This window comes from Myotis brandtii, unplaced genomic scaffold, assembly GCF_000412655.1.
Source record: "Myotis brandtii unplaced genomic scaffold, ASM41265v1 scaffold123, whole genome shotgun sequence".
Classification (NCBI taxonomy): Eukaryota; Metazoa; Chordata; class Mammalia; order Chiroptera; family Vespertilionidae; genus Myotis; species Myotis brandtii.
The window spans coordinates 6,775,466-6,796,724 of NW_005354291.1; the positions used below are offsets into that span (position 1 = coordinate 6,775,466).

The 21,259-nt window shown below is 40.9% G+C and overlaps 2 protein-coding genes across 7 annotated transcripts in view; both read right to left on the bottom strand.

The window, feature by feature from the left end:
* Positions 1–19,486, bottom strand: part of KIAA0408 (KIAA0408 ortholog) — a 31,948-nt gene extending 12,462 nt beyond the window's left edge. Inside the window, exons 1-3 of one of the 6 annotated variants that reach the window (XM_014533779.1) lie at positions 19,317–19,486; positions 11,699–11,784; positions 2,276–2,530 (exon numbers count right to left, since the gene is read on the bottom strand). In XM_014533779.1, the coding sequence (XP_014389265.1) occupies positions 2,276–2,410 (135 nt within the window). In that variant the 5' untranslated portion in view covers positions 2,411–2,530; positions 11,699–11,784; positions 19,317–19,486. Of the gene's footprint in view, positions 1–2,275; positions 2,531–7,740; positions 7,952–11,698; positions 11,785–19,308 lie in introns of those variants that run through there. The other 5 variants (XM_005858967.2, XM_014533777.1, XM_014533782.1 and 2 more) reach the window with 5 other exon arrangements.
* Positions 19,487–19,512: 26 nt separating this feature from the next.
* SOGA3 (SOGA family member 3) overlaps positions 19,513–21,259 on the bottom strand; it is a gene marked incomplete at its 5' end in the record, with an annotated part of 35,362 nt that continues 33,615 nt past the window's right edge. The window contains 2 exons of the mRNA XM_014533920.1: positions 19,513–19,633; positions 20,927–21,258. Of these exons, the coding sequence (XP_014389406.1) occupies positions 19,513–19,633; positions 20,927–21,258 (453 nt within the window). The remainder of the gene's footprint in view (positions 19,634–20,926; position 21,259) is intronic.

Consider the following 21,259-nt stretch of genomic DNA (forward strand, 5'->3'; position numbering starts at 1 on the left):
TGACCTGACTGGGAATCAAACCCACCATCTTTTTGGTATACAGGACAATGCTTCAACTAACCAAGACACCCAGACTGGGCTCCCATGTTGTTTCCTGTTGAGAACTTAGTTTAACCTGCAGGCACTCAATCAGCTCACCTCTTAATAAAGGAAATAAGTGGCCTTCTCTTCTGGCTTGAGTTCTGAGAAAGCTTGTCAAATTTCAAAGGAGGCGATCAAATAACCATTAAAACGAATGACTACATTTTACAGCCACAACCTATATTTGCACTACATCTATTATTTAAGGAATAACAGATTTATTGCTGCTCAATATTTACCTGAATCTCAGATGAGAGAGCACTATATATAGTTGACGCCTGAAGGTTATACAGTGCATTTATTTCCCTAGATATTTATAAATCTACTAGAGGCCCGGTGCACGAAATTCATGCAGCCTGCACCCTCTCGCAGTCTAGGAATCCTCAGGGGATGTCTGACTGATGGCTTAAGAGCCTAAGCTGACAGTTTGGACATCCTTAGCACTGCCACAGAGGTGGGAGAAACTCCCACCAGAGCTGCTGAGCTCACCAGCTGTGAGCCCAGCTTCTGTCTGAGCGGTGCTCCCACTGACCACCAGGGGGCAGCTCCTGCATTGACCGTCTGCTCCCTGGTGGTCAGTGTGCATCATAGTGACTGGTTGTTCTGCCGTCAGGCCAAAACCAGCTCTCTGACATCCCCCGAGGAGTTCCGGATTGTGAGAGGGCGCAGGCCAGGCCAAGGGACTCCACTGGTGCACAATCGGGGCCTGGGAGGGACCACGGGAGGGCTCGAGGGCATGTCTGACCTGTCTCACTCACTCCTGATTGGCCGGACCCCAGCAGCAAGCTAACATACGAGTTGGAGTGTCTGCCCCCTGGTGGTCAGTGCATGTCATAGCGTGCAGTTGAGCGGCCTTAGCATATCATTAGCATATTATGCTTTGATTAGTTAAACAGTCTCTAATTATACACTACATGCCTGCCTTCTCACATCTACCTCCAAGGAATAGTTTAATAGCTACACTTTTAAAAATGCTTTCTTGTAGCATGCCAATTTGTATTTTATTCACAACCAATTACATGGCTGTTAATATAAAAATATTTTCACTACAAACACATAAAGCACCAGCTTTTATTGTCTCTGAATAAAGGCCAAGGAATCTATGAAAATAATTGCTTTGGCAATGTGCACCAAATCATGTAAGTCAAGACCATCGATGTTACCAGAAGAAAGCAAGGTAAGTATGAATACTTTTTGGTTGTAACAAGCTTAAATACACATCAATGTAAATGCTTAAAGGGAATATTCTGGGCTCAACATGCTGAGGGAAGGTTAACAGGGGAATAAATGACTATCAGATTCATAGCATGTCATTTTTCATTGCCATGGTAAATGGGGCATACCCTACCAGAGTAAGTATCATGTCCATTGCCATTTTCTGTTTGAGATATGGCACTCTTTCTGAATTTACTGAATTATCTAATATGTAATTTCCTTTAATAGACATTATTCATAAATCGTCACAGGAAAGATCTTCATTTTAATGCTCAATTGTAATTTAGCTAATTTGTTTTACCAATTATGTCTTTCTTACATCTTCCTCCTGAACTCAGTATTTGAAAATCATGAAAAATACATACCTTACTTTTGATACCAAGACACTCTAGTCAGAAAATAATAAAATGATACACTTTAGAGCAGTGGTTCTCAACCTTCCTAATGCCTCGACCCTTTAATACAGTTCCTCATGCTGTGGTGACCCCCAACCATAAAATTATTTTCGTTGCTACTTCATAACTGTAATTTTGCTACTGTTATGAATCGTAATGTAAATATCTGATATGCAGGATGTATTTTCATTGTTACAAATTGAACATAATTAAAGCATAGTGATTAATCACAAAAACAATATGTAATTATATATGTGATTTCCAATGGTCTTAGGCGACCCCTGTGAAAGGGTCATTCAACCCCCAAAAGGGCGACCCACCGGTTGAGAACCGCTGCTTTAGAGTGACATTTCAAGTTCTTAATTTTCATGTCAGGCTATAAAATAAGCCTAGAACGTCTGATACCATTGGGTAAGGTTACACTATTTTTGGTGTAGTAAATGTCACTGAGACAAGCATCTCTTACGTGGGATTCAGAAAATAAAAATAGTTTGTAATATTAAAAAACAAAACAAAACACCTTCAACAGCATTTTCATTCTGAGTTTTAAGTTTCAAATGTATTCAAAACAAATCAACTTGTACCTCTTCTATCTTCTTCTGCATGATCTTCCATTGGGTTTCCCATTCCTTCCTTTCATTGTCAAACTGGTCCAGTAACTCCATCTTTTCCTTGTGCCAGGCAGTCCCTGTGTTCTCCCACTGCTTGTGCAGGTCCATGGCAACCACGTGAGTGCGAGTGAAGCGGTGTTTCTGCTCGTCTCTGCCTTCTCTTAACTGTTTCTTGGAAGCTTAGAGTTGTTTTATTTGAAGCAGTCTCACTTGCCTTTAAAATAAAGCCTAATATAAACACAAGAAGAGAGAGTGCCAAACCCATCTGCTTTCTGGCAACATTTTATCACTTTGTCAAGAGCCATCGACATAAATTATAGGAAAATTGGACTTAGAAGAAAAGAGATGGCAATCTACTTAAGAAGAAACAAACACAGTAAAAAAATAAGTATTGTCTAAAGTTTTTTCTACCCCTTCCTAAGACTAGACAGCAAAATTATAGTGGACAAGATGGTTAAATGTATATGTGAGATATAACGGTTCCTTTAACTAACCGCCTAATCCAAACATAGAATTTTTCATGGCTATCGAAGAGTGGAAGCCTAAAATTCAATTGCATGGGCACATCTACACAACCGTGGTAGATTCGGCTGCAACGGAATTACTCCTTCTGTTTGGATTATACAACTAGATTATATATTTCTGTGACTTGAAGTCTTGAGGAAGTGCTGACCTAGAGTTTCAATTTTATATTCAGAGTTCAAGCTCATCCCAAATGTGCTTACTGCATTAATAAGACCCCAAAGTTGGTAAGTCAATCTAGGACTGGTATATTAGCAAGAAACCAAACGAAATCACACAAAAAATATGTTCATTATTTTACTTCAAGAAAAATGTAAAAGCAGCAAAACTATTCTGAGCGCCAAATGGTAAAATGTATCCATGCTCTCTTTTCCTTTTAGTAGATTACAAATCAGAACCTTTTCTGGATATTAAATAGAGAGAGTTAAAGAAAACATTTTGTGCAGCTTGCAGGGAAACCCTCAATCACATTAAATAGCACCTAAAATAATTAGATTTCTAGCATTTAAGGCATGTGTATTTAGGGTTTAAACATGTAATTTAAATATCAGATTAGGCCCAGCCAGCAAGCTCAGTGGTTAAGCACTGACCTATGAACCAGGAGGTCAAGACTGGATTCCCGTCAGGGCACATACCCAGATTTCGCCGCTCGATCCTCAGTGTGGGGCATGCAAGAGGCAGCCGATCAATGATTCTCTCTCATCATTGATGTTTCTTTCTCTCTCTCTCCCTCTCTGAATTCAATAAAAATATTTTTTAAAATACCAGATTAATAGCTCTGTTACAAGTCATCTAAAATTTCTGAGATTTAGTTTATTTCCATTAAAATGGGGCTAATCACAGGGTTGTTCTAAAGATTAAATGACATAGGAAATGCATAGTAGTTTGAGAAATTTAAAAAATTTTCCTTATTTTTTGCTTTAAAAATCTTGCTCAGGCTTTCACTGAAAAATTTTTTATTAATGAAGTCATATAGTACATGTTTAATGGGTAGAGAAGTATGTTTAAAATGTTTGAATTTCAGTCTAAGAAAATCGTGCCTATAAGAAACCTAACTCTTCAGGTTTCTAGGCCATGACCAATATGTCTCACCTTAGCAGGTGGCACTTTATGCTAATGATAAGCAATGTTCCCAAGAGTTAATAGCTGCCTGGGTGCTGGAATTGTGGGGTGAAGCCAACATACCCACGCAGCACGCGCATTTCATTGAACAGAAGACAGCTGCATATCATAGCGCAAATATAAGATAAACGTTGAAGCCTAATTTAAATTTTTGTCAAACTGTTCTGAACACGCATATCTGAGTGGTAAACTGTTCCAAGCATGTACTGTCTGAGTTACTATCTAGCAATGAACTATAATAGACTAATAAGGATAAAAATGTTAGTGCTACACACAGCACTCCACCTTCAAAAACACCCTAATATTGGGATCTGTATTATTATTTTTTTCTCAAACAATTTGCTACAGATACTTGCATCATTTTTACCTATTTCTGTGGCACATTACCCTGACTAATGCACTGAAGAAAAAGAAGTAACTTCATATTTAACTATTAAAGATTTATCCAATTAGCCATGCTTTTCTTCTAACCTCATTTTCCACCCTCTGACATCCTTCCTTCCCTTTTCCACCCTCTACACCTATAAGCCAATGACCATAAGTATCTGCCATAGCAAATATAAGTTGACCCCAACCAAATACATCAATGAAGACCTAATAAAATGAAGACAGTAAAGAATATACAGAATTTTGGTTTCTGTTTTGGTGAATCTGTCACTGGTTTTGATCACGTGGTAATCTTTTAGGTTCATTTAAGCTATGCACAGGATATGCAAACAGTGATTATTTTCAGAGTCTAGCAGACCGCCTGAAAGCTGTATGTAATCAACTGTGAGCTTAAACTATCTTGCTTACTAGCAGGTATTTAACATTGGGAGTTCTTAGGAAGCGTGGAGTGGCTTAAGACATTAAGAGAGCGTTGTACATTTAACCCAAATCATAGGAAGGGGGCAAACTAATTTCAAACCACCTGGAAAAGATGTGTTATGATAGTCTGTATTTCATCCTGGTGATCTTTAAACACTGGGATTGTTCAGAAGTCACCATAAAGTTACTCCTACAATTATATGGCAAGTGGCTTCAATTTTTCTTTCTATTCCCAACTCTCCTTGAACCACTTGCAGACCAGGGTTAAAAGGTGACACACCCTTTTCTCTTTCACCTAGCTGAAGATCATCCAGGCAAACGCTAAGTCAGGTTGCTCCTGGTAAGAGGCCGACACATGAACCTAGAAGATGCATGTTTCCAAAGCAGACATAATTCTGCACTCAATCGCAAAGAGCCAAACTCATCACTTACTATGGAGAAGGGCCAGTCTACAAAGCTTCCCAGAGCCAGAACAATTCTTAACGCCAGGAAATGTAATGGTTATGGAGCAAAAACAAGCCTTAGAAAGAAAATTCCTATAGAGCAGTATCTGCGCCAATTCTGGGGGGAGGATTTATCTTGCCCTCTTAGCATCTGTCTTATAAATGTCAAATGTAATATGGCCGAACATAGTGCTATCAGCTCTAAAAATAAAGTGTGGGGCATAGAGTTTTGAGGATCAAGTGAGCAAGAGAGAGAAAAAAAAAAAAGCGTTAGGATCATAGCAGGTGTTTGATAAATGCCTGTTTCTTGGTTTCTTCTTTCTATCCCTTTCTCCCTCTGTCTTTTTCTTGTCTTCCCTCCCTTGCTCTTTTCTTCCCTTCATCTATCCCTCTCTCTGTTTTTTCCCCCTAAAATAAAATTGATGGGTTTGATCTTTATTTAATTAGATAATTGATAGAAGCAAGTCTAATGTGTGAACTCTCGTATTTTCAATAATTTCCTGTGAACTCAGTAGTTTTATAGTATTTCAAGGATTCATGGAAGGTTAAAAGTTTAGAAAAAAATTTTATTAGTAAATATTTGAATAAACAAATCTTCTATAAAGCTTCTTTTGTCATTATTCTCCTTAAATATATATTTTATAAAAATCCAACTAATGAGGCAACTTTGTAGGAACATAATGTTCTATAATGAGAAGTTATGGGATAGTGTGGTTCACCAGATTCAAACACTCAATTTCAGTGTTCAACTGAGGCCAAAATAAAAGTTCTCTTTGTCCCTTATTGTCACTTTTTTTCGCCCACGGATATTGGCATTTATGTGGGAGAGAAGGAAGGATTTCTGCTATGTGTACCCCTCCTTATTTCATTTCATTCCTCCCAGAATTTCATTCAGAATAAAAATTTATTAGGGCAAATGTACAAGAGTAGAGTGAGCTTCACTACTTAGTCATGCACAGGCTCTTCCCCCAACCACTCGAAGACAGCATTACATAATCCATTCAAGCTACACCCCCTCCCCAAGGCTGCAAGCCAGAGTTGCAGAGCTGTGCGTGGGTTGCATAAGTAGGGTGATGGGAGGGAAATAGTTCTGTTAACCTTCCGGCCCTGTGCTAAGACTAACACAGGAATCTCACGATAAATGATTTTCATTTCCTAAATTAGCCTCAACTGGCCATGGTACCACTTCTTTGTCTGAGGGCAGCTCCATCCCTGCTCCTCCTGGTCATCACTACCATTTCAGCTTCCCCAGTGGAAACTGGACGTTAGCCAAGCAAATGAAACAGTGTTAGAGAACTTGACTCCAATGCTCCTCTCTCCTGAGATTTTCGTTCGGAGTATTTGTTCCTTGCTCTCCTATTTCCTCTTTCTAAACACGTTACTTTTCATATCGTGGATGATGTTTTCATTGTAGGAGCTTACAAATTCCAATAGGAATACCACACACAGTAAGTACCGTCAATCTCACAATTCCTACAGTCATTTGCACGGGGGGTTGCTCAGTTTCCTCTTGGCTTTGAGGGATGAGAAATTCCCTCGTCAATACCCATCAGAGTAATGCACCACTTACCTTGAAGATTCTCTAGCCCTATATCTCCAGGCCATTATAAATCGCTTGCGTCATTTCAGCTAACAGACCTTGTTCCTCCCCAACTGTCCACTGGCAAATGCATCTTTCCTAAGACAGCCACGATTTGATTTTGTTACAGGGCAAAGGGGAATAATTTTTCTTGCTGTTTCAACATGTTCCTTGTGTTCCAATAAGGTCAAAGAGATACTACCACATGCAATTCTGAAGTAATCAATTTTGCCTTCTCATTGTATGATCTTTTCTCCTTCCTTGTTTTCTCTCCAGTTATATACTCAAACTACAAAACATCCAAGGTATAGGTGTAGTAATTTTACATCTCTCATAAAATAAAGCTTTGAAAGAAACTGTTGGCTTAGTTGGGTACACAAATATCTAAAATTAACCCGCTTAAACAGAACATGTGGTGGTAAGGTTCCTACCTAACCACAGATTAACCCCGTATGCATGGCACATTCTTCAACTCAAATTACAGAAGCACTTATCATGCAGTGAGCAAACCATCACCTTGGGTGAAACTACATTTATTTATTATGTTTCATTGTAATTTGTGAGCTTTACTTGGCAAATGGTAAAAAAAAATCTCTACCCTACTGAAAATAGCATGCTAGTAAATAAAGTCAGTGAACTCCGTGGTAGGCAAGGTGCTATTAGAAGTACTGAGAGGCAGTGTTTGAAAAACAGTGTCTGAGAGCGGATGGCACTGTCAGTCCAGAGTTGGGAAATCCGCTCACAGCAGCTGAAGCCTCTGTTACCCGGGAGTCAGTAAAATCCGTTATGAACCCCGCCCCACTGTCTTTACGGCCAGACACAGACACTGAAACAGGCAGATGTGGAAATCAGCCTCCACGCACACAGTATCCATAGTTTCAAACGTGTCAACATAGCTTCACACAGACCCTTCACATTTTGCCAGAATTAGTCACTGGCTTTCAAACTGCCAGAAAGACACATACCTTCTTGCTCTGGGGAGAAATCCTATGGATGTTCGGCCACTGGCCTCTCTGGCAGTGGAAGGATAGCTAGTTGTTTTAAAGAGGAAAGTCTCCGCTTGGTGAAGCTTGCTTCTTTGCAAGAAATGGAAAGGCAAAGGAAGTCCAACCATTCAACAGAGCGGTACTGACAAGTCCCTCTGAAACCTTCAGCACTTTCACAAATCAAAACGCTGCTCCGCTCAGTCTCACAGCAGCAGCCTGGACTCCTGTGACGTCAGTGACTCGAGGGTGGGGGGGTAGAGGGGCTGGCCTCTGGGCCACCTCTTCCAACCAGAGCTCTGTAACTTTAGAGCAGCTCCTTCTCTGGGTAAACAACTCCAGGTCCAGGACATTTTTAGCTTTTATAATGGAGCTCAGTATTTTCAAACTTGCCAAAAGAGCTGGCGGTAATTTCACACCATGACAATGGCCAATTTTAGATTCCTTTTATTTGGAAGATTCAACTCTTTTTTTTAATAAGCAAGAATTATCTCCTTGCATGCCTCTCTCTTCCCCCTGTTCGGCTAGCATCAGAATGTGGATGTGGCAGAACATGTGTAGCAATGAGACACATGCACGATCTCAAAAGATTTTTGAAAATGTATCAAATTTATATCTTTAAATAAAGTAGAAACGGGACATGTTTAAAGACCCACCTCCCAGCTCCTTGTGACTCTATGAGAGCGTGCTGCCTGTGTCTACAGCGATAGTGCTGGCTTTCTGCTAGAGGAAATCAGAGCCCCTGGGAAAAGATGATACTTATTCCTGGAGGAAAAGAGCCAATGAGATACCCACGTGCTGTTTTCAACTGCCGTGTGCTGCAGCCCAGGGCTATGGCGAGGCTCCCTAAACCGTGACCAAACGGATCTGCCCTGGAAATGTTAGGAAACCCTGCTTCCCAGCAACATTCCCAGGTTGTGTGAGAACTCGTGTGTCCACGCATCTGCTCATATTTGGTTAAACTGACTTAAGGAAAGTGTTTAGACCAGCCGTGGGCAAACTACGGCCCGCGGGCCGGATCCGGCCCGTTTGAAATGAATAAAACTAAAAAAAAAAAAGACCGTACCCTTTTATGTAATGATGTTTACTTTGAATTTATATTAGTTCACACAAACATTCCATCCATGCTTTTGTTCCGGCCCTCCGGTCCAGTTTAAGAACCCATTGTGGCCCTCGAGTCAAAAAGTTTGCCCACCCCTGGTCTAGACCAATCTGGTGTCCAATTTAGCAAATAAGCTAGATAACGGTTTCAGTAATAAGGCCTTATCCTCGAGTCTGTGTGGTTCTTCACTTTCTCATAATTTTTGCCTGCTTCCAGGTAAATATTTCCTGGAGAACTAAAAAAGTTTAATAATAGCAACCTGCTCATAGTAGGTCTTTAGCATATAGAGGACAACGGAATGAAATCATGCTCTGTGTTTTGAAAGCCTGGTATCATAATCTCAAAAGCAATAACAGCAATAATAGTTCTAATAGTGACTACCCATGGAGAGACCGCTGTTGGCAAGGCTCTGTGCTAAGTACTTTGAATATATCTTTCTTATCTACCTCTCCACAGCTCGGAGAGGTAAGGAGTCTTGCCTAAATTCATAGAAACATGCTTATGCGAAAGAGAGGGGCTTGGAACCAGTTTCTCCAACAGGAGATCCTGGAATTCTGTCACGGAGATCTTGGTTTCACCACTTATCTGTGTGAAATGTGAGTTTCAGCTTCTTCCATGAAGGGATAATCATATGTCCTTTATGAGTTTGTTGTAAAAGTATGAGAGATACTTACAGTGTGAGGCATACAAGAAATGTCAGCTCATTTCTGCCTACATGCTGATGAGCACAGGAGGAAGATCTTGGTGTGTGTGTGTGTGTGTGTGTGTGTTGCCCCAAGAGAGCATCTATACAGAATTATCTAGTAACATTATTCCCGCTTACCCACTCCAAGCCTCTTAATTTCCATGTGTCCTTTGTAAATCAAATTAAGAATATTTTGAATCTGATTAGAAAACCTGAAACACTAATTCGAAAGAATATATGCACCCTTATGCTCATTGCAGCATTATTTACAATAGCCAAGATTTAGAAGCAGCCCAAATGTCTATCAGTAGATGAGTGGACAAAAAAGCTGAGGTACATTTACACAATGGAATACTACTTGGCTGTAAAAAAAAAAAGAAGAAGGAAATCTTACCCTTTGCAACAGCATGGATGGACCTGGAGAGTATTATGCTAAGTGAAATAAGCCAGTGAGAGAAAGACAAATACCATATGATTTCACTCATATGTGGAATCTAATGAACAAAATGAACTAACAAGCAAAAGAGACAGAATCATAGATAGAGATCAGGCTGTCCAGGAGGGAGCTGGCTAGTGGGGGTGGAGGGATAGAGAAAAAAAGAGAGAGAGAGAGAAAACTCATGGATCCGGACATCAGTGTAGTGATGGTGGGAGGTTAGATTTCTGGCTTTGTAAAATCAGGGAGGTGGGGTGGGAGGAGTTGGGGGAGGAGGGGATAGGGAGGATAAATGATGATGGCTGGAGACTTGACTTGGGGTAGTGAACGCACAATATAGCATACAGATGATGTGTTGTAGAATTGTGTACCTGAAACCTGTATAATTTTGTTAACTAATTCACCCCAATAAATTCAATAGAAAGAGAATTTCAGATAATATGTGGTTAAGTTATAGAAGAAATTATGTTGCCTATACACTCCATACTATCACTCAATAGTACCCATGTCAATGCTCCTTCTCATGGATGTACTAGTAATTATTTATTGCAGGTGCTTCATCTGCTTTTTGTCATGGTAAAGCTGAACTTAAATTACATGTACAATAATAAACTAAGGAAAGACTTTGACAACAATTTCACGCCAAGTCCATCACTTCTTATAGTATCAACCAACCCTCTGTTATAACTTTCCATGTGTATTAGCTAAAATCTCCATGCTATGTTTCATACTCAAAAGAAACAAATAACACAGTTAGGTGATAGCATACGTAGGCAATACATATTCAGCACAGGTTTCTTTTAAACCTTTCCACTAAAAACTTTGTTTGAAGAAAACTTTGCTGTAAGGAAAAGTTTCTGCTGCCATGTTCATGAAATTGCTGGATTTAAAGACTGATGCTGGTGCCCTCAGCCCTGCAGTGCTACTCAGACATTCTGAAGTGCTGGACACTTTCAAGCCGGTGACCGAATGGCTGAAAACCGTTTGGAAAAAAATGCAATTTGTTGTATAATCCAGGCTAACTTTAAACCACTTAAATATTTAAACCTTCAAATATAAAATTGAGCCAAATCATTGCTCTAGGTATTGCAGAGAATTTGGAGAAATCATTCATATCAAATAGACTACTCCTATTCCGATTCCTTACAAATATTTAAGAAGTGTGTGTAGTACTCAATGTAAAGTAAATGTAGAGACCGAAGCTGCTGTCGAGACACAAACAAGAAGATCCTAGAAAGGATTTGAAGAGATTGATATGAGTGTGATAGAAAGCCACAGACTAGAACATTCCGAAAAGAGTGGCAGAGGAGCACGGAGCGCACCCATGTCGCTAGCAGGTGTTTCCAGACTGACAGAACTTTACGGCCAGAAAGACCTCTGGAATCATCTAGTCAACCTTCTCGCTTTACAGCCGAGGAAAGCAGCCCTGATGTTGATTCATTTGCTCAAGGTCAGCAAGCCATCTACTAGCCATGCCAGGAACAGAATCCAGGTCTTCTCCTTCCCGGTGGATGCCTTGGCGTTTGCAATTCCAAGGCATTCAAGGGCAGGGAGCAGAAGCCAGGGAGAAGAGTTTGGGGTGTGGGAGGTTGGTTTCTGGCTTTGTCAAATGTTAAATTCGGCTTTCCTATTAGTCCAAACGAGGAAGGCGGGACTCCAGCTCCCAAGCATAACACAGGAGTCACGGAGCAGAGTATTTATCTCGAGGACTACTTACTGAAAGAGGCTTGTGTCCTTAGATCATATAAATCCTAGGTCAAAACACAAGAACAAGAGGACTTTCACTCAGTGGTTGGAAAGAATCTGGGGATAAAAAAAAAAGTTTTGCCTTTGGCATGCCAGTACACACTTACTTTCTAGGTTTTTGTCTGCAGGATGATCTTGAAGCATCACAAAGCAATTACTTGTTTAATCTTTTTATGAGACAACCCTAGCTGGGTGTGAGACTGGCTGGCTTCTGACTTCTTGCTTGCGTAGTTGTTTAGTCCCCTTTTCCTATACTTTTTAAACATGTTTAGCAGAAAAATGACAATTGTATTTCTATTTTCACCAGCCAGGAGAGTAAAAAAATGGGAAAGTGATGACTTGGAAAAACTGGACTCATTTTTATGCGTATTAAAATTTAGAGGCTGCTATACGTGGTGCACTTAAAATAATCCTTCCTTATCATGTTGCCCCTTTGAAACTTTCCAAGTACTTTAGGGTACATGACCTCAGTTGTTTAGAACTCTCTAGAATCTTAAATTATCTTCCATTTCTAAGGAGAGGTCTTTGGCACTGCAATGAACATTGCATTTAATAAATATCTGTAAGCACCAACTCTGTGCCAGGTGTTGTGTTAGATCCTGAGGACTGGAAGAAGACAGGTCTTTGCCCTCAACAAGGTCGGTCCACTCAGAAGATCCCCGAGTACGACCTGTAGTGTGACCGCCCACATCCTGAGTAGCTCACTGTCTTGAAATCAGTCCATAAACTAACGTGGAGAGCCTCCCCCGGTGGTCCCATAGCATTCCCCCAAGGGGGCCACCGTTTAGCATTCCTCCCAGCCTCTGCGGCACACCACAGTCCCTTGGAATTATTTTGAAAGTCACTGAAGCTGTTAACTTTCCCCCTGACTTTCTGAATGAGACCATCCAAGGGTGAGGACTGGGTTTCTTAGTTTCTATAAAGTTCCACACCTGATTCTGTCCAGTTTGTCCTGTGTCATTTTGAGTTCTAGAATGGCAGAGGGTGGACTCTGTGCTATAAAAAGTAGTATAAATTGGATCCTTTCAAGAATCTGGTTTGGGTTATGAAATTCTGAGAGTCACACACAGAGCAGTTGTTACCCATGGAAGCTACATATTTAGATGCTGTTTTTCAGCTAATGTGCTATTGTCCCAGTGCCGGGTGCTTTTCCCCGGGAATCATGAGATACTGGCTGAGGGCTGGTGACACGTCAACAGGTTTTCTTAGTCAAGCCGATCTGCCACGGGGCTATGTTCAGGAATTTCCAGATGACAGAAATATTCAAAAGAAACAGTTTCAAAACTGTGTTCTTTTTAAGAACTGATGTGTATTCTGAAGAAATAAAACATTTTAGAAATGTGGGCTATTTAAAACTAGAGTTTTTATAAAGGGTTTTCAAATGTGTTTTTAGCATCTCATTATATTATTTCCAGATGCTTGACTTGAGAGATGCGGACAATGTTGACAACAAAATGTAAATAATACGGGGACTCTTCTTTGGCTGCATTTTATTCTAGAAAAGAGGGAACGCCTGTCCACCACAAGGGGGCCACCCTGAGTCATGTCTCTCAGGAAGTTCTAGCAGTAAGCAGGAGAGGCCATTTAGTGAGTATAAATGGAAGGACACAGGAATTAATCCCTATTCTTTCACTCCCCATCCCTAGGGAGTTGCTAGCCCAGCTATATCTTCTACTAGAAATGTTCGATTATGCGCCATTAGGCGATAGCATTATATTTTCAGTAAGCGTCTAATGAAATGCCATCGACAGAGGATGCAGTCACACAGAAAAGAACAGCTAGCATACAGAAAGGACTGGGGAAAACATGTCAATATAGGTAAGCTTTCATCAGAGCTCAGGAAAAGAATCTGTTTTATTCACGGGGCCTGGAGTGGGGGCAGGGAGGGGCGATCAGAATGAAGAATCACATGAGTGGGTGCTGGGTTTTGAGGGTTTAATGTGGCATCACAATGCGAGAGGCTCAGGCAGAAGATCTGGAGATGAGGGTCCAGGAGGGAGGCTCAAAGTCACACCTCCATGTAGCCTGGGACCCACTCTGATCAGAGGACTTCAGAGCCCGCCAGGCCCATCTCCACACCTAGAGCTCTCAGTGCATCCGCATGAAGCTGCAAACACAGTATCTTAACGGCTGTCCTGGCCCTGACACTATATTCTTTTGTTGTGGCTGTCATTGAAATATTTTGAACGGTAAGAGTCCTACAACTTCTTTCTTCCTTATCCAACACATTACATTCCCTCTAAAATGAGGAGCATGGCCAGGGACATACATTTCTCCTCCGGGAGGCTTTCTCACTTGATTTGTGAGGTCCAAAGCTGGGCATGCCCACTTTTTCTGCAATGATCTTTGGCCACTTCACTTGTGTTTTTTTCCACATAAGGAGTCTAAGCAGTTAGGGTAAAGTTAACACTCTCCGTGCAGCGCCCCTCGGACCTCTGCTGATACACATTTCCTTTCAGGCAAAGGAGCTCAGATTCCTAGGAGTCACCTAAAAATCCAGAATAAATTAATTTTGCTGACATGTTAAACTCTCCATCTGAAGTTCTAAATGACTGATGTAGGCTGACATGTAGGATGTTCTACTTAAAATGTCTAGCTCTGGCCCGGCTGGTGTGACTCAGTGGTTAAACGCCGTCCCATGCACCAAGAGGTCCCTGGTTTGATTCCCAGTCAGGGCACATGCCTGGGTTTCAAGCTCGATATCCCCAGTAGGAGGCAGTCGACCAACGTTCTCTCTCATGGATGTTTCTATCTCTCTCTCCCTTTCTCTTTCTCTAAAAAAAAAAAATCAATAAAAACATATTTAAAAAATAAAAAGTCTAACTCTGTTTTATCTGTCCAGGAGTCAATGATACAGAAGGAGTGGCATGAATTGTGCAAAAATTGCACATGTTCACGAAAAAAAAAAGGGGGGACTTCTAAACTAGACACTAAGCTGAACTTTCTGATTTTAAGAAAGAAAAGACTCCATAAGGTATTGTTTTAAGCTCTTAAATTCTCTTCCTTTACTAAGTCATTCGAGGCAAGTGGGAAATGGATGAGTTTCCCTCTGACCTTCATACCCTCTAAAGTTTCAAAGGCCTAGGCTAACACAGGTGCCTTCGACAGGAATTTGAAGAGCCGGCTTGCTGACTTTGAAGGCACATGATGTTGGACAACCTCCGAAAGGTACGAATGTTGCCAGCCAGCCTTCAAAAACCACTTAGACATTTTTTTTGTTAACGTAGATTCTACTACAGCTCAACTCCTAACATTCAGAAGAGACTACAGAAAAGCAACGTGCTCAGCATTGCTAACCCCAGAGCTTCGTCAAGGAGTGTGCGGCGCAGAAGAGCTCCTGAAGTGGCAGCACCTTCCTGAAGACTCGGGCTCACTTTGCCATTTTGGGAAATGAGTCCAGGTTCTAAGCTTTTCTGAAAGGTTCTCGTTTTTTTCAAGTGTGCAATCTTCCAATTCACTGTTTATCTAACAAACATTTTGGTATAAGAGAAAAACTTTTAATTAATTCATATATCTAAAAATGTGCTGATAATTTAAAAGAATCAAGAGAAAAGCAAAATAATATGAACTGGGCTTGAAACACCCTAAACAGGAATTCTGGTGTAGCCAACATTCAAAGAAACATTCTAACACACAAGTCAATAAAGTTACATGAATATTTTTGAAAAGGCTGAATAACTGCTAGAAACTACTGATATCCAGGATGTCCCCAAAATGTATATACACAATTTGAATAATTATAAAGGCAGTATTTATTAAAATACATTTCATTTTCAAAGTTGAACTATCAGCTGTTAAAGTGTATGTACATTTTTGGGGATACCCTGTATATTCTTATGTCATAAATTTTATAAGTTTATAAAATCATGCAATTTTATTTTCAAATGTTGGATTCTGATGGTACCCTATTGTGATAAATAGCTAATTGTGATTTAAAAAAATCTCAAACAACTATGAGCTAAAAAAACCTTTTCTAATTCTCACAATGAAACTGAATAACCAGGAAATGTCAATACCTTCAAGCTTATTAAACATAAACCTGAGATATAAATGAGGCTCTTTAGCACAACACAGCCTGGTTTACACTGGACTGTGACAGGTGGAGATTTCCAAAGTCGCTCCTTACTTTTGAGAGGTGAGTGTTACACTTGCTGCTTCCTATTCTCTGATCAAGGGAGGCTTTAAGTACCGTACTTGAAAGTTGTTCCTGGTGATGTTTTAACAACTACCCATAACTCCACGAGGACAGCTGCAGAGTTATTTTTAAACTGAACTGAATAGTTTAGAGTGAGTGAGCAGAGAAGGTGTGAACTGAAATGTATTAAGTTACATGGAAAGGACCGTTAGAGATTCAGTGATTTTGCACACACTTTCAGAATGGCCAACGTTTAAAGTAGCTACCACCACGTCCTCCTCTCCCAACTGATCAACACAAGAGTACTGAGAAATACTTAGTTTGCTACCACATTTAATACAGTCACTACAAAGGATTTCCTGCCATGCCCAGGCCATAAAGCTTTCTTATTCTGTGTGTGTTTCCCTCTGAAATTCCACAAGGAGGCTGTAGAGAGTACCAGGACCTACTCAGGAAATGTAAGTTTCACCCAAATGTGTATGCAATCGCTTCACCTTTAAAAGCTCAATCAAAATTACAAACAGAATAAAACTTTCATTAGACCTAACTGGTGTATAACTATGGTTTAAGCAGCAGTGTCTTCACAAATACTGTCCCAAATTCCAGTTCAATGAACAGTCAACTTTTCCCACTTTCTGGTATTTTCCTCCACCACTTTTTTCTTCAATCCTCACACTCAATTACAGTATCTGACCCATCGCATGACTTTACCAGATGAAAATGGGCTGTGGTTCTATAAGAATAGAGCGACAAACACTGCATGAGTGTTTGAGGTTAAGGCTGAGCTACCAAACTGACATTCTAAACTTCACTGGCAGCTGATTAAACAACCGTATCCCACTCCACCACGCAAACTGAAGTGAAGGTTGGGGGATGCAGGCCAATACACATTCCAGGCTCAGCACTGAGTTTCCCTTTGTTTTATGAGTTTGAGTTAGTTATGCTTAAAAATAGTCAACTGCATTTTTTTTTTCTTAAATTAAGCCAAATTACAAAGACACTCCTTCCCACACCCAAGAATGTGCACGCAAGGACATTTTCTACAATAAGGCTGGTTTGTTTGAATTTATTTTCAACGTGATGTTTAAACAGCACAGCTTCAGAGTGCAAATAGGGGAGGATTCTTTGTCTAAATCATTCAGGGATTTTGTTCTCCTGATGAACAAAGAAGCCTGGGTGTTCCTGTTTTAGAACTAGGTTTACACAATAAAGATACTGTCATAGAAGTGACAGGATGAAAGGGGAGAGGAAGAAGATACCGGGCATTCTTTCTGAGGTCCTGGGGACCGTCTTTGTTCACGTCTCTTCGCAAGCCTGTAGCCAGTGGTGCAGGGGATAGACGCTCACTGGGCCCCGGATGTCTACAGAACAGCCTGACGTTCCAGGGAGAGGAAGGCAAGGGACAAGGTCGCTGCATGCTGCTGGCTGATTGCCGAGGCCATGTCCTAACAACTAACCCCCAGCAGGTGCAGTCCCCTCAGTCAGAAGCAGGTCTGAATGCCCAGACGCTGGTGCCTCACTGACTGTACACGTCGGTGCGGTAGAGGTGTGTGCATACGCAGGCACAAACGGGGAAGCCAGCTAAGCAGTGGGTGGGGCAGAGTTGGAAAGGGCTTGCCTGGACTTTGACTATACAGAAAAATTGCCTCACTGACTTCAGAGTGACCCCAACCGCCAGAATCTGTGAGCAGCAGCCAAGTGAGTCCTGTTTCTTCTCCCCAACATCTTACTGGGGTTCCCTAGATAGAGGGCCTGGATAGAGGCTAAGATTCCCATGAAATTCTCCTAGAAAATCAATACCTTAGGAGCACATAGCTAAGATTAATGCCCCCACTGCCCGGACGACCTAAAGTCCCCATAAGAGATCTGAAGATGAGGCTGGCGTTTCCAGTTAGCCTAGACCTCCCTTGGAGAGCCAATCCTCCCTAATTCTGGTCACAAGATACTATTGAGGTATCTGCACTATCCCTGCATGTATTTATGGCATCATCCTATCCAAGAATGCCTAAGAATTTTGTTGTGTGTGTGTTTTTTTTTAGGAAAATCTAACATGCTATTAGGAGTCCAATAAACAATAAATTATAACCACAGGCCTTTTTTTGCAATTCAATACAGTACATGTTAGAATTAGCTGTTTGCGTGTCTGTCCTGCTCTTTCAACCAACTGAAGGCTCCAAAAGAGTGGAAACTGAATCTCACTTTCCTCTGTACTGAGCAGAGCAGATACTTCAAAATGTTTGCTCCATCCTCCCATTTCTTGTGTATGCTCTTTATCTGGATTTGGAGGGCAGAGTCAGTGGGCATCCATCATTCCAGGTGGATTTGTGGGATATCATATCCTCATTTTTAACAAACAAGAGGAGCTCTGTGGCAGAGATGGCTTAATGACAAAGAGGTGCATTGGTAAGGTGTGTGTGGGGGGGTCATCTTGAGGCTTTCATTCAGTGTGCACATGCACCTCCATCTCCGTGTGTGCACGCGTGTGACTTTGTACACACACAATATTCATCTTGGTTCTCCTTTCTGTCATATATTATTCCTACTTGTCTTCTCTGATTTAGTTGGTTTAGTTTGACTACAGATTTTCATATTCACCAACCAATCTGAGAGTATTTCCAAGTATGTGTCTTCAACGAGCATTGTGACTTCTGAATAGTCAGTGGTACAGGTGCAGCCCACCTTTCCACTGGGTAAATGCACAACGAGATGGACTGATAAGGCCTTTGGGTACATGGAGCCAATTCAGATAGGAGGGGAAGGGGGCTTAGGTTCAACAAAGAAAGTTTATGTCTAGAGAGTAATGCCTACTGGAACTATATACTACTGGTTGTGGCTTGTGGTTTAATAAAATTCTAGAGAATGACTGTATAGTTCCTATTCAAAACATTTCACATATTATAATTCTAGCATATTTCCTGCTCCGGAAGCAGTTCTGTGTAACAATCTATTATAGAGGACAGGACTTCAAGCAACAAATTTGATTAGCAACATATGGCTCAAAGTATAATAGTTTGGTTGAAAGATGGCCAAATGCAGTAGGATGGGAATAATTATTTTCTCAATGAACTGAGACCTAATCCACACATATGTTTCAAAACACATCTTTTTTTAACAGAACACCATCAACATTGCAAATAATTACTTATTTTCTATGAGGGCCCCATTTCATTCATTCACCAAAATTTTCATATATATTATTGGATATCAAAATTATCCTGTTAGTCTGATGTAACTAGCAAAGTCTATGTATTTTTTGGAAATGTAACCAACTTGTGAGTGAATGTCTAGCTTTTGAATTATCATTAGTTAGCTAATGAGAAATAACTGATTTAGCCAGTTTTTATAGTCATTCTGCCAATTCTTTATCGAGAAGAATACAAATTAAGACGTAAAAGACAGAAGCACAAGTTAAAATGATTTATAATAAAAAAAAAAGTCACACTTACTTCCTTACCTGAAATATTTTAGTCCCTGGGCTTCTTACTGAATTTGGTAGTGGTGAGATGGGTCTTTTAAAGAAATTAAGCAGTCTTCAGTGTTTTTATAGCATGGGTTACTACAGAAATTATACTTCTTTTACTTCTTGTCTTGAAGGATGAACAAAATAAACAAACTGAAAATACTACAATGAATGATAAATGATGAAATATTTACAGTACAAAAAACAGTGTAAAAAGGAAGACAAGTTTAAATATTGTTGTGTAAGAAAGTGATGAAAATAATACAAGAATGAGGATAAGTAAAATGATAGGCTGGAACATCTGGGAAGGTAAATGCAAAGACAAAGAGAAGAATTAATAATAATTTTAAAATTTACATCTATATCAACTCATCGAAGCATTCATTCAACTTCAGATAAAGCAGAACCCCCCTTATGCCTCTATTGACCAGATCTGAAAGCCTGTTATTATACACAGTGCATTCTCTCGCTCTGATGTCTCTTTTGTTCCCAAGGGCACAGGTGAAAAACCACATGCTCACAGTACCCAAAAAAGCTTCAACGAGGAAACCAGAAACCAATGTTTTGATACGATCAATAGAAGGAATAAGCCTCAACATTTAAACAATTCAACAAGTTTTATCATAAGACTATTTTTTTTTCTTTCCAGAGCAAAGCAGAGCAACATGCAAGATCAATAAGCAAGAGGGTTGCGATGTTCCTAGTTGTGACTAACAGGCAGTTAAATGAATGTCATGCTGCTGTGTATAAAGTGGTTTTTTAATTTAAACCTCTGGCGTGTCTTAAAAGCCATGCATGCTGTTGTGCTTCCACGGGTTCTCCCATGGATACGGGATACCAGCTCAATGATCTCTTAGGTGGTTCACTCTGACAAAATGCGTTGGTCTTTGGCCACCATACCTGGCTAGAGCAGCTCAGTCCAATGCATCAAGTGTGCCTCTACAATTTAGGATGAAGGAAAAATGCTGGTTTCCCCTGTTCGGGAATAGTTATTACTATTTCTCTGAATTAGTGTGGCCTTGAAGTTAAAAAATAACACTCCTTCCCCAGTCCTGAGATTCTCCACTGCAGAGCCGACAGTGGTATTTTCTAGAACTAATGATTATGTCACCTCAACCTGTAAAGCAACAGCTTCCATGTATGCCGTTTGGTCGGGCTCTAGACACAGTATCAGCTCTTTCCTCCGCCGGCTTCTGTATTTAACAGTACTTACGCATCAACTTAGTGACTTTAAAAAATATATATTTTAAACTCAATTTGAATCTTGGCTTGGAAATTTGCAAACCAACAACTGAAGATTCCTTATTAGGGATCTTCTTGCAGCTCGTTCTATTAGAATCGGTGGAATACTATTGTAAATGTTGACCTTTAATAATGAATAATAATCATTATTATTATAAACCTAAAAAACCCTTTCTTTAATCTTTACACAAAAACGGGGGGGGGGGGGGCAGGAATAAAGTTTCCCTTTAAAAATCACAGAGGGGAAACAGTGACTGGGAATGCGGCGACGAAAACCTCAGGCCTGAAGAAGGACAGTGTGAAAGAACAGGTGCGCCCAGTGGAGCCCAGCGCCGGGACTTCTCTAAAGCGGGGCGTGGGGGTCGGGGGGTTCCTCGGCACCACGGTCGTCCGCGGACTTGGGCACCTCCAGGCGGTCGATGAACGTCTGCAGCTCCTTGCGGAAGGCCTTCATCTGCGCGTTGATGCGGTAGAGCAGCTCGTGCTCCCGGATGCGGCTGCCGTCGTCCTCCTCGTCCATCAGTCCGAACAGGTCCCCGTTGGCCACGTAGATGCGCGCCTCGGTGATGATGGTGCTCGTGTCGGCGATGAGCCGGTCGATGGTCTTGCCCAGGCGCTCGGCCTCCGAGCGGATGTCCTTCATCTGCTGCCGGTCGGAGAAGCTCTTGGGCCAGGGCCCGGGCGCGGGGTAGAAG